The sequence below is a fragment of the Sapajus apella genome, unplaced genomic scaffold (assembly GCF_009761245.1).
Source record: "Sapajus apella isolate SASKATOON/1434 unplaced genomic scaffold, GSC_monkey_1.0 scaffold158, whole genome shotgun sequence".
NCBI classification, from domain to species: Eukaryota; Metazoa; Chordata; class Mammalia; order Primates; family Cebidae; genus Sapajus; species Sapajus apella.
In genome coordinates, this window is record NW_022437098.1 from 301,250 (window position 1) to 315,724 (window position 14,475).

A 14,475-nucleotide genomic window follows, 5' to 3' on the forward strand; every position below is an offset into this window, starting at 1 on the left:
TTCCAAGGCGGGTTAGGTGCCGAGTGCAGAGGGGATTTCCAAGGCGGAGCTAGATGATGGGCATGTTCTGATAATGTAATTTTCAAGCGGGGAGGGAGATGGGCGTGTTTGAACTCCCGGCGAGGCAACCAGCCTTACTATCTAGCCTGAGTCCCCAAGGAGATGACTGTGTGACAGTGGGACGGCTGCAGTCTCCTGTTCTGAGTGGGATTTTCAGCGGTGTGCGGGAGCGGGCTGGCATCGGCTCTCAGGCACTAACCATGCATGGTCTTCCCAACTCTGCCTTCAGTGACGTCACAGCGCTAGCTTAAAACCAGCCGTGGGAGAGTATTCACACCACTGACAGACGCAAGCGCACATATCAGAGATATGTTTGTTTGCTTTGAGACCCAGTTTACCAGCACACCACTGGGAATTTTCCATCTCCAAATTAGCCACTTTCCGATGTGGTTTTTAAACGTCTGTATCAGATTAACACGATTCCCTGCCCGCTTGCTCTTAACGGACCACCCTCACTAATGCAGAAGGACCTGGAAACTGGAACATGGAAACCTGCCTGTCATGAAGGCCCGTGGTAGACAGAGAGGTCTGGTGTGAGCAGCGGAGGATATTAAACAACAAATCTAAGCCATATGCCTAAAGGTGCCAAAGACCTTGAACGGCCCAGCAGAGAAAAACATGAACTTCGACTCTGGCATGTAACGCTATTTTAGGAATGATGAAAAACAAGCTCATCGGATGTGGCTCCTGCCGTCTTAATAGGGTGAGGACAGGCAGCCTCTTCATCTTCTCATTGTTTTTTTGTAACTCTACTCCTTGACTTTCCCAGTTCCTCTCAAACTGGGAAAGACAGAACTCCATATAATTGCACTTCTAATCTCAGAAGCTTTGTTTTTTAATTATAATTGTTATTTTATAAAAGCTGGATATAGTCTTTCATTTAACAATCTTTTTCAACAGTCATTTGCTGTTGGGCCCTCCAATGTGCCAGGCATCACGCTAGACACTGGAACACAGAAACAAATAAAACTTATTTCCTGCTCTCAAGAAGCAGAGACAAGCCCAGGCATGGTGGCTCACGCCTGTAATCCCAGCACTTTGGGAGGCTGAGGCAGGTGAATCACTTGACGTCAGGAGTTCAAGACCAGCCTGGCCAACATGGTGAAACCTTGTCTCTACTAAAAATATAAAAATTAGCCAGGTGTGGTCGTGGGCACCTGAAATCCCAGCTACTCGGGAGGCTGAGGCAGGAGAATCACTTGAACCTGGGAAGCAGAGGTTGCAGTGAACTGAGATCACATCACTGTGCTCCACACTGGGCAACAAGAGGAAAACACTATCTCAAAAAAATAAAAAGAAGCAGCAGCAGAGACAGACCAGTAGGGACTCCAATGCGTGCGTCAGGGTGGAAGTTCCAAGCAGTCTAGGTCAACAGGCGGTTCAGTGTGAACGTCAGGAATTTGGTGGATGGGGTTGTAGTAAAAGACGCAGCCAAGAGAAGCCAGAGTTTGGAGATCCTTAAACACAGCAATAAAAAGTTAGAAATGGAGATGAGTCCATGGGAGTCCACTGGAGAGAGGGCAGTGTGAGCCCCGGCAGTCGTCTGCACAGTGGCGCAGGGAGGATTCAAGAGCTGGCAGCGGTGAGGAGGAAGCTGTGGACTGACTGCAAGAGGGACCTAGGGGACTCCCAGAAACCCAGCTCAGCTAAACACGGGGGGTCAGTTATGACGCTGGGAAGAAAACCGGTTACATTCAAGCCCTTGTCGGGGGAAGGGCAGACCCACCCTTTTCTCCGGTTCCACTATTATGGCATGTTTATCTTCTTCTGACACGAGAACACACGTGGCAAAGGATGACTTCAACATGTTCATGACCAGGTCGTTGGAGAGGACATCCAGCTTCTTCACTTGATCACCCGTCACGTTGGTAGAACCAGCAATGCCATAGCTACCGGGGACAAAAGCCACAAAAAATAAGCCATGACCACCGGAACACGTAGATCTGCCCATGAACCCACCAAACGTGAGTGTTTGTTAAGATGTGGAAGAAAGTGTTCGTGTCCTTTGCAGGAACATGGATGAAGCTGGAAACCATCATTCTCAGCAAACTAACACAGGACAGAAAACCAAGCACCATACGTTCTCACTCATGAGTGGGAGTTGAACGATGAGAACACATGGACACAGGGAGGGGAACATCATACACTGGGGCCCGTCGGGAGGTGGGGGCTCGGGGAGGGAGAGCATTAGGACAAATACCTAATGTAGATGATGGGTGCAGCAAACCACCATGGCACGTGTATACCTATGTAACAAACCTGAACGTTCTGCACATGATTGAACTTAAAGTATTTTTTAAAAAGATTAGAAGAAAGGAAGGAGGACACATGGCTTGGGAGAGCAAGGCAGGAAGGGCAGTGGTCCCTCTGGACAGACCCTCGAGAGGAGGAGATGCTATCATCTGCCTCTTTAGCAAGGCAGGAAGGGCAGTGGTCCCTCTGGACAGACCCTCGAGAGGAGGAGATGCTGTCATCTGCCTCTTTAGCAAGGCAGGAAGGGCAGTGGTCCCTCTGGACAGACCCTCGAGAGGAGGAGATGCTGTCATCTGCCTCTTTACCTCGGACCTGTCATGGTGCCTGCACACCTTTGTGGTTAAATCAGTGTTTCTTAACTTTGTTTTCATTATGTTTCCCTTAGGAAGCTTTTTAGAACATTTTTTCCTCACCATACGCCCCCAAGAAGTTTTTAAAATCTGTTTACTGAAGTATGTATATTAGTGCTCTCTACATAAAAAGTTTGAGGGTGTTTTTGGTTTTGCCCACAAAGAACCAATGTTGGCCCCCAAAATGCAGGGGTTAAATGGATCAGTTAACAGACTCAGCAACCGAGGAAGTCTGGGTTGGGAGAACCCGAGCTATGAGCCAAGCCAAGGACTTTTATGGCTTTATAACTAAAAAGACCCCAAAAGAAACAAAGCATCAACTGTCCCCACCACCTTAGTTTATAGAGGAGAAAACTCAGACCCCAAGACTCCTGTGGGCCTCCTCACAAAGGCAGGGTGGAGGGGAGACGCCGCCTCTGACTCCCAGGCCAGGGCTCTCTTGGCGACACTCTGGGCCCCTGGCAGGAGTCCAAGGGCATGGAAGTTGCGGGGATCCTGCAGTTTTCACTTTTTCTTTTTTTTTGAGATGAAGTCTCGCTCTGTCGCCAAGGCTGGAGTGCAATGGCGAGATCTCAGCTCACTGCAACCTCCGCCTCCCAAGTTCAAGCAGTTCTCCTGCCTCAGCCTCCTGAGTAGCTGGGATCACAGAAGCGCGCCATCATGCCTGGCTAATTTTTGTATTTTCAGTAGAGACAGGGTTTGACCATGTTGGCCAGGCTGGTCTTGAACTCCTGACCTCATGGTCCACCTGCCTCAGCCTCCCAAAGTGCTGGGAATACAGGCGTGAGCCACCACACCCGGGCCAGTTTTCACTATTTTTAGGCTACCTGCAACTCAGTAATTGTAGAACTCCCAGAATCCAAGTGGCTTGTCCAAACGCAGCCTAGCTTGTCCGACTTAGAGAAGCGGCATAGCCTGGGGTTGCCCTGAACACAGAAAAGAGACGTCTCACAGGAAGGGGGCTTGCACAGAGCAAGGCAAGAAGAGCCCAGATGTGGGAAGGGAAAAAGATGGGACTTTGAAGACACCAGCAAGCGGCTGAAAGTGGGTGGTAAGGACACTCACCTGGGAGCTGATGGTCCCTGCGTCAGTGGCTGTGACTGCTTCCTCTCCTGCATTTTCCCAAAACATAACTTGCTGTGTCTGGCTGGGCAAAACTGAGCCGCCCCTACAAACCATCCAAACCGGCCGAGCTGGTCCAGACCCACGTGAGTCTCGGGAGCTAGCTCCAGCTGTCTCCTCGGGCCCACCCGCCAGCGCGTTGCCACCACTCCTGGCACCATTCCCTCTCCAGCCTGCACACCACGCATCGCCCCACCAGCCCTCCCCCTGCCGCTTCTCTTTTCCGCCATCACTCCTGTTTCATGAGTGAAGACCAACACGAGACACCAGCTTGGAACTGGACCCTGTGTCTCTGGGCTTTCGATTCTATTTCCACATGCTCTTTTTCTGACCCCAATGGTAAGGCCAGGGCCCATGGAGGAAGAAGGCAGTCAAAACCCAGGAGGCCAGAGGGACTTGGCAGGGCCCACCAGCCAAATGCAGCTCCCTCAAGGGCCCCAGTAGCAGCAGTGCTCTCTCCTTTCCAGTCCGAGCGTTCCACTGTCAAAGTCACGCTTTATTATTTTTTTAATTTTATTTATTATTATTATTTTTTTTTTTGGAGACAAGAGTGTTACTCTGTCGCCCAGGCTTGTGTGCAGTTGGGTGATCTCGGCTCACTGCAACCTCCACCTCCCAGGTTCAAGCGATTCTCCTGCCTCAGCCTCCTGAGTAGCAGCTGATTTTTTGTATTTTTAGTACAAACAGGGTTTTGCCATGTTGGTCAGCCTGGTCTTGAATACTTGACCACAAGTGATCTGCCCACCTCAGCCTTCCAAAGTGCTGGGATTACAGGCATGAGCCACCATGTCGAAGTCACTTCTGATTCCAGGGGACAAACAGCACCAATGGACGAGAAGGAGGGCTTCAAGGCAGAGGCCAGGGCTGAGCCTCAGCTCCCAGGCCCACCCCCCCGCCTTCTCTGAGCCTCCCTCCCTTTCGCATGTGTCCAAAGAGGGAAGTGAGGTCCGTCCCCATGTCATCGCATGAGATGACAAACAGAAAAGGCTTAGCACTAATGGGCGCAACCCGACGGAGACAGCTCAGGGACTAGGGTGGGGGCTGGGCAGAGGGGCCGAAGGAACTGGACACGGATGAGAGACTGAGGCAGGTATGGAAGGAAAAGCCTCTATCACACTTTGGCCCGAGTCCCATCTGCTCAGGCTCTTTCCTCAGGAACACTCAGGCCATGGTCTCTTTTACTCAGAAGCTTCCTAGACAGCTCTCTGAGTGCTCATTTATTCCACAGACATTCTCTGGGGACCTGCTGTGCACGGGGAGCTGTTCCAGGTGCTGGGGCTACAGTGCGGAACCCAGTAGATAAGTCCCCACCCTCATACAGCGTATATTCTATTGGGGTGAGACAAACAAGAAACGCATAATGAAATGTTTTGGAATGAAAAAGGTATGTCAGATGGTGGCAGGTGCTCACTATCATAAAACACAAACAAAATGACGGGGGAGGGAGACGAGAGGAGAGATGGTTAATTTAGACGGTCAGGAAGACTTCCCTGCAAAGGGAGCATTCAAGCTGAATGGTATTTTGAATGTTTTTCATAAGAATGGGAGAAAATGGGCCGGTACAGTGGCTCATGCCTGTAATCCCAGCACTTTGGGAGGTTGAGGCGGGTGGATCACCTGAGGTCAGGAGTTCGAGACCAGCCTGACCAACATGGTGAAACCCGTCTCTACTAAATATATAAAAATTAGCCGGTGATGCTTGTGCATGCCTGTAATCCCAGCTACTTGGGAAGCTGAGGCAGAAGAATCCCTTGAACCCGGGAAGCAGAGGTAGCAGTGAGCCAAGATCCCGCCACTGCACTCCAGCTGGGCAACAACAACAAAAACTCTGTCTCAAAAAAAAAAAAAAGGAAGGAAATGAAAAAGCCCTAAAGGAGCCCAAATAAGTCAGCTAGTAATGACCCCAGAGAAGAGCTGTATGTTAGCAATTTAGCCAAAGGAAACAGTAAGTTCATTTTTCCCATATTTCCAAATGGAGGGGAGTGGGTGCTATGTGCACATTTATACCAGTAATTTTGTAAAGCCTGAGGTCTTTTTCCTGTGATGCCTGGATCCAGGAAGCATCTAAATCCAGAAAGAGGAGACCCAGGGGGAGAAAGTCCTTGTAAGGCTGGCTCTGATTTGTGGTACACCTGAGCTAGCCCTGCCAGCCGGGGAGAGACAAGGTATCCCGTAACTGTGTCCCAAACACAGGGGCACCATGACTTGTTTCATGAGATCAAATGGAAGTAGGCTATTTCCTGATGCTCTGGACTACATTTTCTGAGCTTGCAGACTCAGCAGTCGGCCAGATTAAAGTGAGGAGCAATTTCTGTTGCCCTAGATCATGTCCTGGCCTACGAGAGGTTACAGTCGGTGTCCAGGGGTAGACTTGGCAAACCAGGACCACCAACCAGGCCTCCCCACTGCCACTCCAAGAGTCTCAGATGGCTCCTACCCTTGGCACACCAAGGAACCAACACGGAGAAGCTGAGGGCCACAGAAGTGGTACACCCTGTTCCCAATGGGAGACTTGTGGGGCCACAGAGCACTCTGCAAGGATGCATGGCACAGGGCCCTCCCCACCTGCACGGACGGGGCCGCCTGCATCCGCCAAGCCACGCGGAGGCCCTCACTGCCTGCATGAACAGGGTGATCTGCGTCCACCAGACCACACAGGGCCCTCCGCACCTGCACAGACGGGGCCGCCTGCATCCGCCAAGCCACGCGGGGCCCTCACTGCCTACACGGGCAGGGTGATTTGCGTCCACCAGACCACACAGGGCCCTCTGCACCTGCACGGACGGGGCCGCCTGCATCTGCCAAGCCACGCAGGGCCCTCACTGCCTGCACGGGCAGGGTGATTTGCGTCCACCAGACCACACGGGGCCCTCCGCACCTGCACGGACGGGGCCGCCTGCGTCCACCAAACCGACAGGCATTGGGCTCTGCCTGCTTCAGGTTTCCATGACACCACTGGGTGGTGACAGATGTGTTAAGCTGGTTCCTGCCGCTTTCTTGGGAACGCCTCTTCTCTTTACCCCCCCGAAGGGTCCCTCCCCTCTTCTAGCAGGAAGGACCCTTCTCCAGCTATCCTCCAGTTGTCCTTGAAGCATAAAAGACACATGAAGACAGATGACGGTGGGCCCCTCCAGCTCAATGTCATGTACTTTGCAACTTTGCTAAGACACCTTGCAGGGAGGCTTCTCCTGATTAACCCAGGCCCTATGAAAACCTTCCAGAAAAGTGCAGGGAAAAGATCCTAAGGTGGAAACAGTGCGTCAAGAGAATAAATTCCCCAGCTGCCGGCCAACAACGCTGCCACATTGACGGCAACGATGTCCGGTGTGCGTCATGTCCCTGGGTCTCCTCTGAGCTGAGCTGGCCGCACCCTGTGCTGCTCACACCGCCCTATGTCACTCCTGTCGGGGTTGCACGGCCACAGTGAGCAGTCAGGGCCAGACGCAGGCTCCAGCAAACCTCCGGCATCACAGCTCGGGGACCCTAAGAAAGGTTCAGATGTCCCGGAGGTAACACATTTCCATTGCCGCAAGCAGGCAAGGCCTCTGTGATTCTGACAGAGGAAAGAAGCTCTCAGAAACATGCCCGAGGAGCTAATTAGCTGAAGAGCACATGCAGTTTATTTTCTCCATAAGCCTTTAGAAGCCCCCTTAGAAATCATAAATGTCTGCCCGCTGATCAGTCATCATTCCTCAAAGGCCCTAAGGACAGAGTAACAAGAGCATTCACCTAGAGAAGTCGGGGTCACCTGCCTAGAGTCAATAGCAAGTGTGGGGCTCCGGTCCTGGTGAGACAGTCCTGAGCCCTAGAGAATGCAGTGGCTGCGATCCCCGGCCTGAAGTTCTAGAAAGACTCCAGGAGAGCCCAGCAGAATCAGAAGCCCGTCCTGCCTTGGAAGGTGCTTCCAGGAGGCAGCTATGAACCAGAGGTGATGACACCAAGTACCCTCAATGGGACGCGAGTGGAGCCTTGCACATACCACCTGGCTCCCTTCTAGATCAGCTCCCAATTTGCCGCTCTCTGGGGATGGGTAAGGCAGCAAATGGGGCTGCAGGGATATGGGAAACCATCAACAAAGCCTTCCCCAGCCCAACTGTGCCTTACAGCCAAAGGAGAGGCCGTTTCTTACAGCTGAATCAGCCAAGACATGGGCTGAGCTGAGCGAGCTGTGAGCCTCTAGGTTAGCTCCCTTCCCCCACGTTCCTCCCCTACTCCCTGCTTCCCCCGCTGCCAGAAAAGGAGTCAGTAGCAGTCGGGGGCTGATCACGCAGCGACAGGGAGGGCAGTTTTGACTGAGCCAGCAACTTGATCTGCCAAGGAAATGTTTTCTGAATAAAAGTATCACAGAGGTGGCCAGGCATGGTGGCTCATGCCTGTAATCCCAACATTCGGGAGGCCAAGGCAGGTGGATCACTTGAGGCCAGGAGTTCTAGACCAGCCTGCCAACATGGTGAAACCCCACGTCTACTAAAAATACAAAAATTAGCCAGGTGTGGTGGCACATGCCTGTAATCCCAACATTTGGGAGGCCAAGGCAGGTGGATCACTTGAGGCCAGGAGTTCTAGACCAGCCTGCCAACATGGTGAAACCCCACGTCTACTAAAAATACAAAAATTAGCCAGGTATGGTGGCACATGCCTGTAATCCCAGCTACTCAGGAGGCTGAGACACAAGAAGTACTTGAATCCAGGAGGCAAAGGTTGCAGTGAACCGAGATCACGCCACTGCACTCTGGCCTGGGCCACAGAGAGAGACTCTGTCTCCAAAAAAAAAAAAAAAAAGCTATCACAGAGGGAAAAGGCAACAGTGTGAGGTTTTCTCCACCTTTTCTGTGTTGGGCCTAAGAGGAGAAATGCCAGAGCATACAGAGGAAAGTGGCTTGAGGCCTCCCTTGAGAAGTAGCAGGCAGAAGCGAGAGAACCGGCACCTGCTGAGGCCAGAGCACCATTGGCTGCCACTGCAGGCAACAGAATTTAAGTGCCCCACACATAGCAAGGAGGCCAGCCCGGCTGCGCAGAACCCCAGAGCCCCGAATCAGGGCACAGCGTTGCACAGATGTCAGCTACTTCCAGGCATGTGTGAATCAACAGCTGGCTTTCAAACCATAGCCAAAAATTCTAGGACATGCTTTTTTCTTTTTTTTTGAGACAGAGTCTCACTCTGTCACCAGGTGCCTGGCTAGAGTGCAGTGGCACGATCTCGGCTCACTGCAACCTCTGCCTCCTGGGTTCAAGCAATTCCCCTGCCTCAGCCTCCCGGGTAGCTGGGACTACAGGCGCGCGCCACCACACCCAGCTAATTTTTGTATTTTTTAGTAGAGATGGGGTTTCACCATGTTGGCAGGATGGTTTTGATCGCTTGACCTAGTGATCTGCCCACCTCGGCCTCCCAAATTACTGGGATTGCAGGCGTGAGCCACCACGCCTGGCCTAGGACATGCTTTTAAATTGCACTGTTCTAGAAGACCCAGATATTTGATTTCTATATATATAAGCTGAAGCTGAGATTCTCCTGAGAATAGCAAAGAGAACAATGATGATAATCATAACTTACACTATATTTATACCTACTTTAAAATCTCGTACCATGTTATATCTTGATTTAAGTTTATAAAACAAGTATATAGTTACATGCAATCTATTGGGTAATTTTAATTAAAGGTTTTTGGTTGTTGTTTGCTTGTTTCTTTGTTCTGAGACAGAGTCTCGCTCTGTCACCCAGGCTAGAGTGCAATGGCATGATCTTGGCTCCCTGCAACTTCCGCTTCCTGGGTTCAAGCGATTCTCCTGCCTCAGCCTCCCCAGTAGCTGGGATTACAGGTGTTTGTCACCACACCTGGCTAATTTTTGTATTTTTAGTAGAGACAGGGTGAACTCCTGACTTCATGATCCACCCACACTGGCCTCCCAAAGTGCTGGGATCACAGGCGTGAGCCATCACAACCAGCCAAAGGTTGTTTTTTTTTTTTTTTAAATATAGAAAAAGCAGAGCTGATTAGCATGGGTCCTACTAGGGCCCCTCACAGATCCATGGTCAGTAAATAGACACAGCTGTTGATCTGGGGGCAGCTTCTGGAAATAAAACCACAGCTGCTTGGAGGAACTAATTCACATCTCAAGCTTTAGCCTAGAAAATGGAAACCTGTTAACTGATTTGGGTGGTTAGGCCACATAATTAAAGAAATGAGGATGGATCAGAGCCCAAAGCTGAAGACACCAGCCTCCAAGAGATCCTCCATGGTGCCAGGAGCCTGGAAAATGTGTGCAGGAGTGAGACATCAGCATCCATGACATCGCATAACCCGCGCTCCTGGGGATGGAGTGCGGAGGGTCTACTCTCTCAACCACCACTGAAAGAGGACCGGGAGAGTCCATAGGCATGGAAGATGACCCTTGTGGATGGGGCATTGTCTTCATGGCCTTAGGAATGGCCCACTCTCTTCTAGGAGCTGCTGGGAGGGAGGGCACAGACAGGGCTGCCACCCATGGAAATGCCACCTAAAACCCTGATCTTAGAGGACGGAGCCCAACCTGCTTTGTACAAGAATGTCACGAGTGGAAGGCCTCTGAGCTCTGGCAGCTCACCCGTTGGGCCATCCTGAGGACAGCCAGCTCCCACGCACAGCCCTCCACCCGGGACATTCACAATTAGAAACTTACAGGCAGCCTGAGGTTTTTCTAGTGAGGTCTGAAGAAAAATCGCAGGGCACCGGCTAAAGGCTGAGTGTATTCTCCGAGGGGACTGAAACTCTTGCATAAACATGGCACACCTGGATGTGCCTCTGGAGGAAGAAAGACCTACCAGTTCTTGAGCCTGGAAACAAGAGTATTTTGTTCACCATGTATCCTTAGCGCCTGGAACAATGCCTACACATAGTAAGTTCTCAACGTGAATGAATGACTAAATTTAGAGGGTAATAAAAGGATCCAGGAATTGCTAAGATAATAAACTCCATTAGATCCAGTGGTATTGGTAATGCCTGCCTGCATAACCTCTACCATCCAAGACTCCCAACCCCGGAAAACACCCCTCCAGATTAGCATAGCTTCTTGGTAAAAGCGTGTTTGCTGTGCAAACTTAGCATTAGACAAATGCAATGACTCTTTCCCTCCACCCAGTTCATCAGGAAACTACAGCGTAATGGTCAAGGCCCCAGGCTGGGACTCTATACTCAGCTCTGCTTCATGCTCAGCATCCTGGGAATGTCACTTGGCATCTGTGACCTCTGGTTCATCTGCAATATGGGAATGTAGTGTGTCTGCTTCACAGTCTACAGAGAGGGGGATAACTGAGTTGATACAGGTAAAGTGGTCAGAAAAGTGTCAGTGCATAGGCAAGTGTGCAAGAAATGTTACCATTCCCACCCATAACTCCCCTGGCATCACATGACCATGCGGAGAAGCAAGCATTCAGCACCAGAAAGACCCGAGTTCAGATTCTGCCTTTGCTTCGTACTGATGATGTGACCGCCATCAACTTGTGCAAAGTCCCTGAGTGGCTGTTTCTGGCCAGCTTTGTGGGGATGTTGGATAATGCACATGGTGCACCGAGTTCACAGCGCTCCCCACCAAGGCTGACACATGGCTCTTAACAGAGCCCCACAGGCATCCACTAAGTAAGCCTCGGGTGACTTGGAGGTCTGGGGGAAGGGAAGGTATCTCTAAACCAGTTTTGCAGGCAGCATCTTGGAGGATGGCCAATATGGAACTGGAAAAAGAAAAAAAGTGCTCCAAGTTTACATTTGATAAAATCTCACTGGGGATACTATTTATTTGAGATGTTCTTGACATTTCGCTTCAGTTTTACTCAAATTAGTTCACCCTGCAGCCCAAGTGGAAAAGCACCAGACAGGGTTGAAGTTTCTGTGACCTTTCCCTTCCCAACCCCAGAGGCATGAAGGAGCTCTTCCTGGAGTTTGGGGAGCAGAACTCAACTCGAGAAACTGCCTATAATATATCTTCTTTACTGTAAACCTCACTGAAAAGCTTAAAGAGCTCTTAGTCATTTTAGTTCATATGATGCGGAACACCTTAGAAGCACAGGTTAATGTGGCCAGTGCTTTGAAATCATTGGAAATTTTTATTCCAGTTTAGCATTGTTTTCCAAGTTTGCAAATGTTTCCTCAAACAGAAGGAACCATTTCACAGCCATGGAGTTTGTGACATTGAACATGCAGACTGGTGAAGACTGGGGGAGGTTGCCTTTCCCAGCACCTCTAAAGCACTGAAGGACACAAGGGCTGGAGCCAGAGGCTGCCAGAACTAAAGCCCTCGGGGGCTGCCTGGATCTGCAACTTAGGACCATCTTCTCCCAAAGTCCCTGTGACTGAGCAACACCATTGCAGCAGCAACACTTCACACAGCACACAAAAAAACCAGACTCGGGTTCAGAACACCTGGCTCAACAAAAAGGGAGGGAAATTATTACTTAATTCTTATCACCAAAGTCAAAGGTAACACTGGCTTGTTATTGCTTGATCTCGTGGTAACCAGGCACGGAACCTTGGCTGTTGTCCAGCTGGGAACATCCAAGGGCTCAGAAATACACTGAAGAAGAGGCGCTAGTGAGAGCTGCTTTCAAAGGTCACAAATACCTGCCTCTGCGTACATGCACGTGGGCCCAAATGGGCAAACAGGACGGCACGTGGCTGGCTGCCCTTCTTTTATGGAAATGAAGTCGCAATTCACTCTTTGGTCATGTGGAGAAGAGAGTTCAAGAAACATAAAATAAATCTGGTAGAGTTCCTAAAAGCTTAAAGTCAAAAACTACAAATTCGAAGATAAGACTGAACATGTATTAGCTGACCTGTCATTCTAAACTCAGATCTGAAGCTCTTTATTACTTCTGTCAAACAACTGAGAGGACCCCATATTTTAAAGTAACTCTTCTGAGCACAGCATGAGTCTGATGGGAGGCCATTTCCCGCGGCCACTCTTGTGTGCAGCATTGTTGTCATATGTCATGTGCTAGCCTGGACTCTCTCCCTGCTGATCGCATGCAGGCTACTACTGCCAAGGAATGAAGAACAAAATATTCAAATAAAAGTTTACCAAAAAACCTAAAATAGCCTTCAGGAAAACAACGATATTAACAACATTGGTACCGAATTCGTGAACTCCATTCATCCTCATATAATTCTCTGAAGCTGAAAAACAGCTGTCTGCATCTTACAAGTGGAGAAACAGGCTCAGCGATGTCACATCAACGGCCCAGTGCTCACAGACATTGAATGGCAGGGCCAGGACTCTAAGCTCGGCTCCACCTCTCTCCAGAACGTGCTCTGAAGCCCTGCACATTTCTGTTCTGCTGAACTGGTCCAGACCTCCTCCTCTTTTCTCTGCCTCAGGGCAAGGGTGCCAAAACAGGCAGGCACATCCAGCTAGACCATCTCCCCACAGATCACCCTCTAGCATCTCAAGTTCAGCATTTCCGAAACGCTGGGATCATCTTCCCTCCTTCCCCGGACTCCGAAAGCCAGCTCCTCCTTGTTTTTGTTTCTGTGATGTTCTGTTTTGCGGTGGCACGGCTCTGCTCTCAGTCGCTAGAACCAGCGATTTCAGAACCTCCCTCATGGCCCTGCTCATCTAACCCATGCTCAGACTTCTTCCAGATCCTTCCTCTCCCCTCCAAAGCTGCAGCTCTCTGGCTACTCAGCTCACACCTCCCCCTTCCCACTGGTTTTCCCATATCCAACCTTTCCCTCTTCCACTGTACTTCCAGCCACACCTCCAGATCTGTCTCCAATCACACAACTGCCCCACTCAAAAACCTTTCAAAATCCTTGGTATCTCTCTTCACATACCCCCAAAAGTGTAAAATGTTCACCCTTGTCATTTGATGCTTCCCCAACGAACGCACAATTTCCCATCCACGAAACGCCCCACCATGAGTACTCCAAGCTCTGGTCAAATTGAGAGGGTAACTTTTCCAGAAACACTTTCCCACCTCAGGACACCTCCCTGCGTGACCGCCAGCCTGAACTGCGGTCCCGCCTCCAGGCCTTTTGCTGCCCTGTACGCGCCTATTCTTGGCTCTCCACCGTCCTTTGCCCCGAATTGTATTTTTGGCCCTTCTATGAAAGCATCTTTCAAAACCTCTATTGCATATTCTAAGTGATTATGACAAATATTTTTTCCTACAGAGTAAGTTCTGTGTTGCTCTCATCTTCTAGAACTTTGTAGTGGTGGACGTTCAGTAACATTTTGTTAAATTGAATGAAACCAGTGAAATCTTCAGACGGTGATTTGGAAATGGAGACAAAGGGAAGTCAACCGCACAGAACAAAAAGCCTTAAGCCACTGGAGGACCACTTTCTCCCAACGGAATGTCAACAAGGTGGACAACACTCAAATTTGACAGTGGAACCATGACTTCATCTGCTGGACTTCAGGCTGCAGACCGTTCTGGATCCGCACCGTTTCTCTCTTCAGAGCTGACGGCGGGAGCCAGAATCCCGGAGGGAAAGCTCACAGGGCACGCTTACCCAAAGCAATGGCTCCTTGGCATCTAAGCCTGAATTCGCATCAAAAATACAGCCTGGCCAACATGGCTAAACTCCGTCTGTACTAAAAATACAACAATTAGGCCAAGTGTAGTGGCTCACGTTTCTAATCTCAGCACTTTCGAAGGCCGAGGTGGGTGGATCACTTGAGGTCAGGAGTTCGAGCCTGCCCAACATGGCAAAACCCC

At 50.3% G+C, this 14,475-nt stretch overlaps 1 protein-coding gene across 1 annotated transcript in view; it reads right to left on the reverse strand.

Annotated features, from left to right (window-relative positions):
- The window catches only part of FBP1 (fructose-bisphosphatase 1), a 33,810-nt gene that overhangs the window by 14,970 nt on the left and 4,365 nt on the right, over positions 1-14,475 (reverse strand). The window contains exon 2 of the mRNA XM_032266425.1: positions 1,787-1,949. Within this exon, the coding sequence (XP_032122316.1) occupies positions 1,787-1,949 (163 nt within the window). The remainder of the gene's footprint in view (positions 1-1,786; positions 1,950-14,475) is intronic.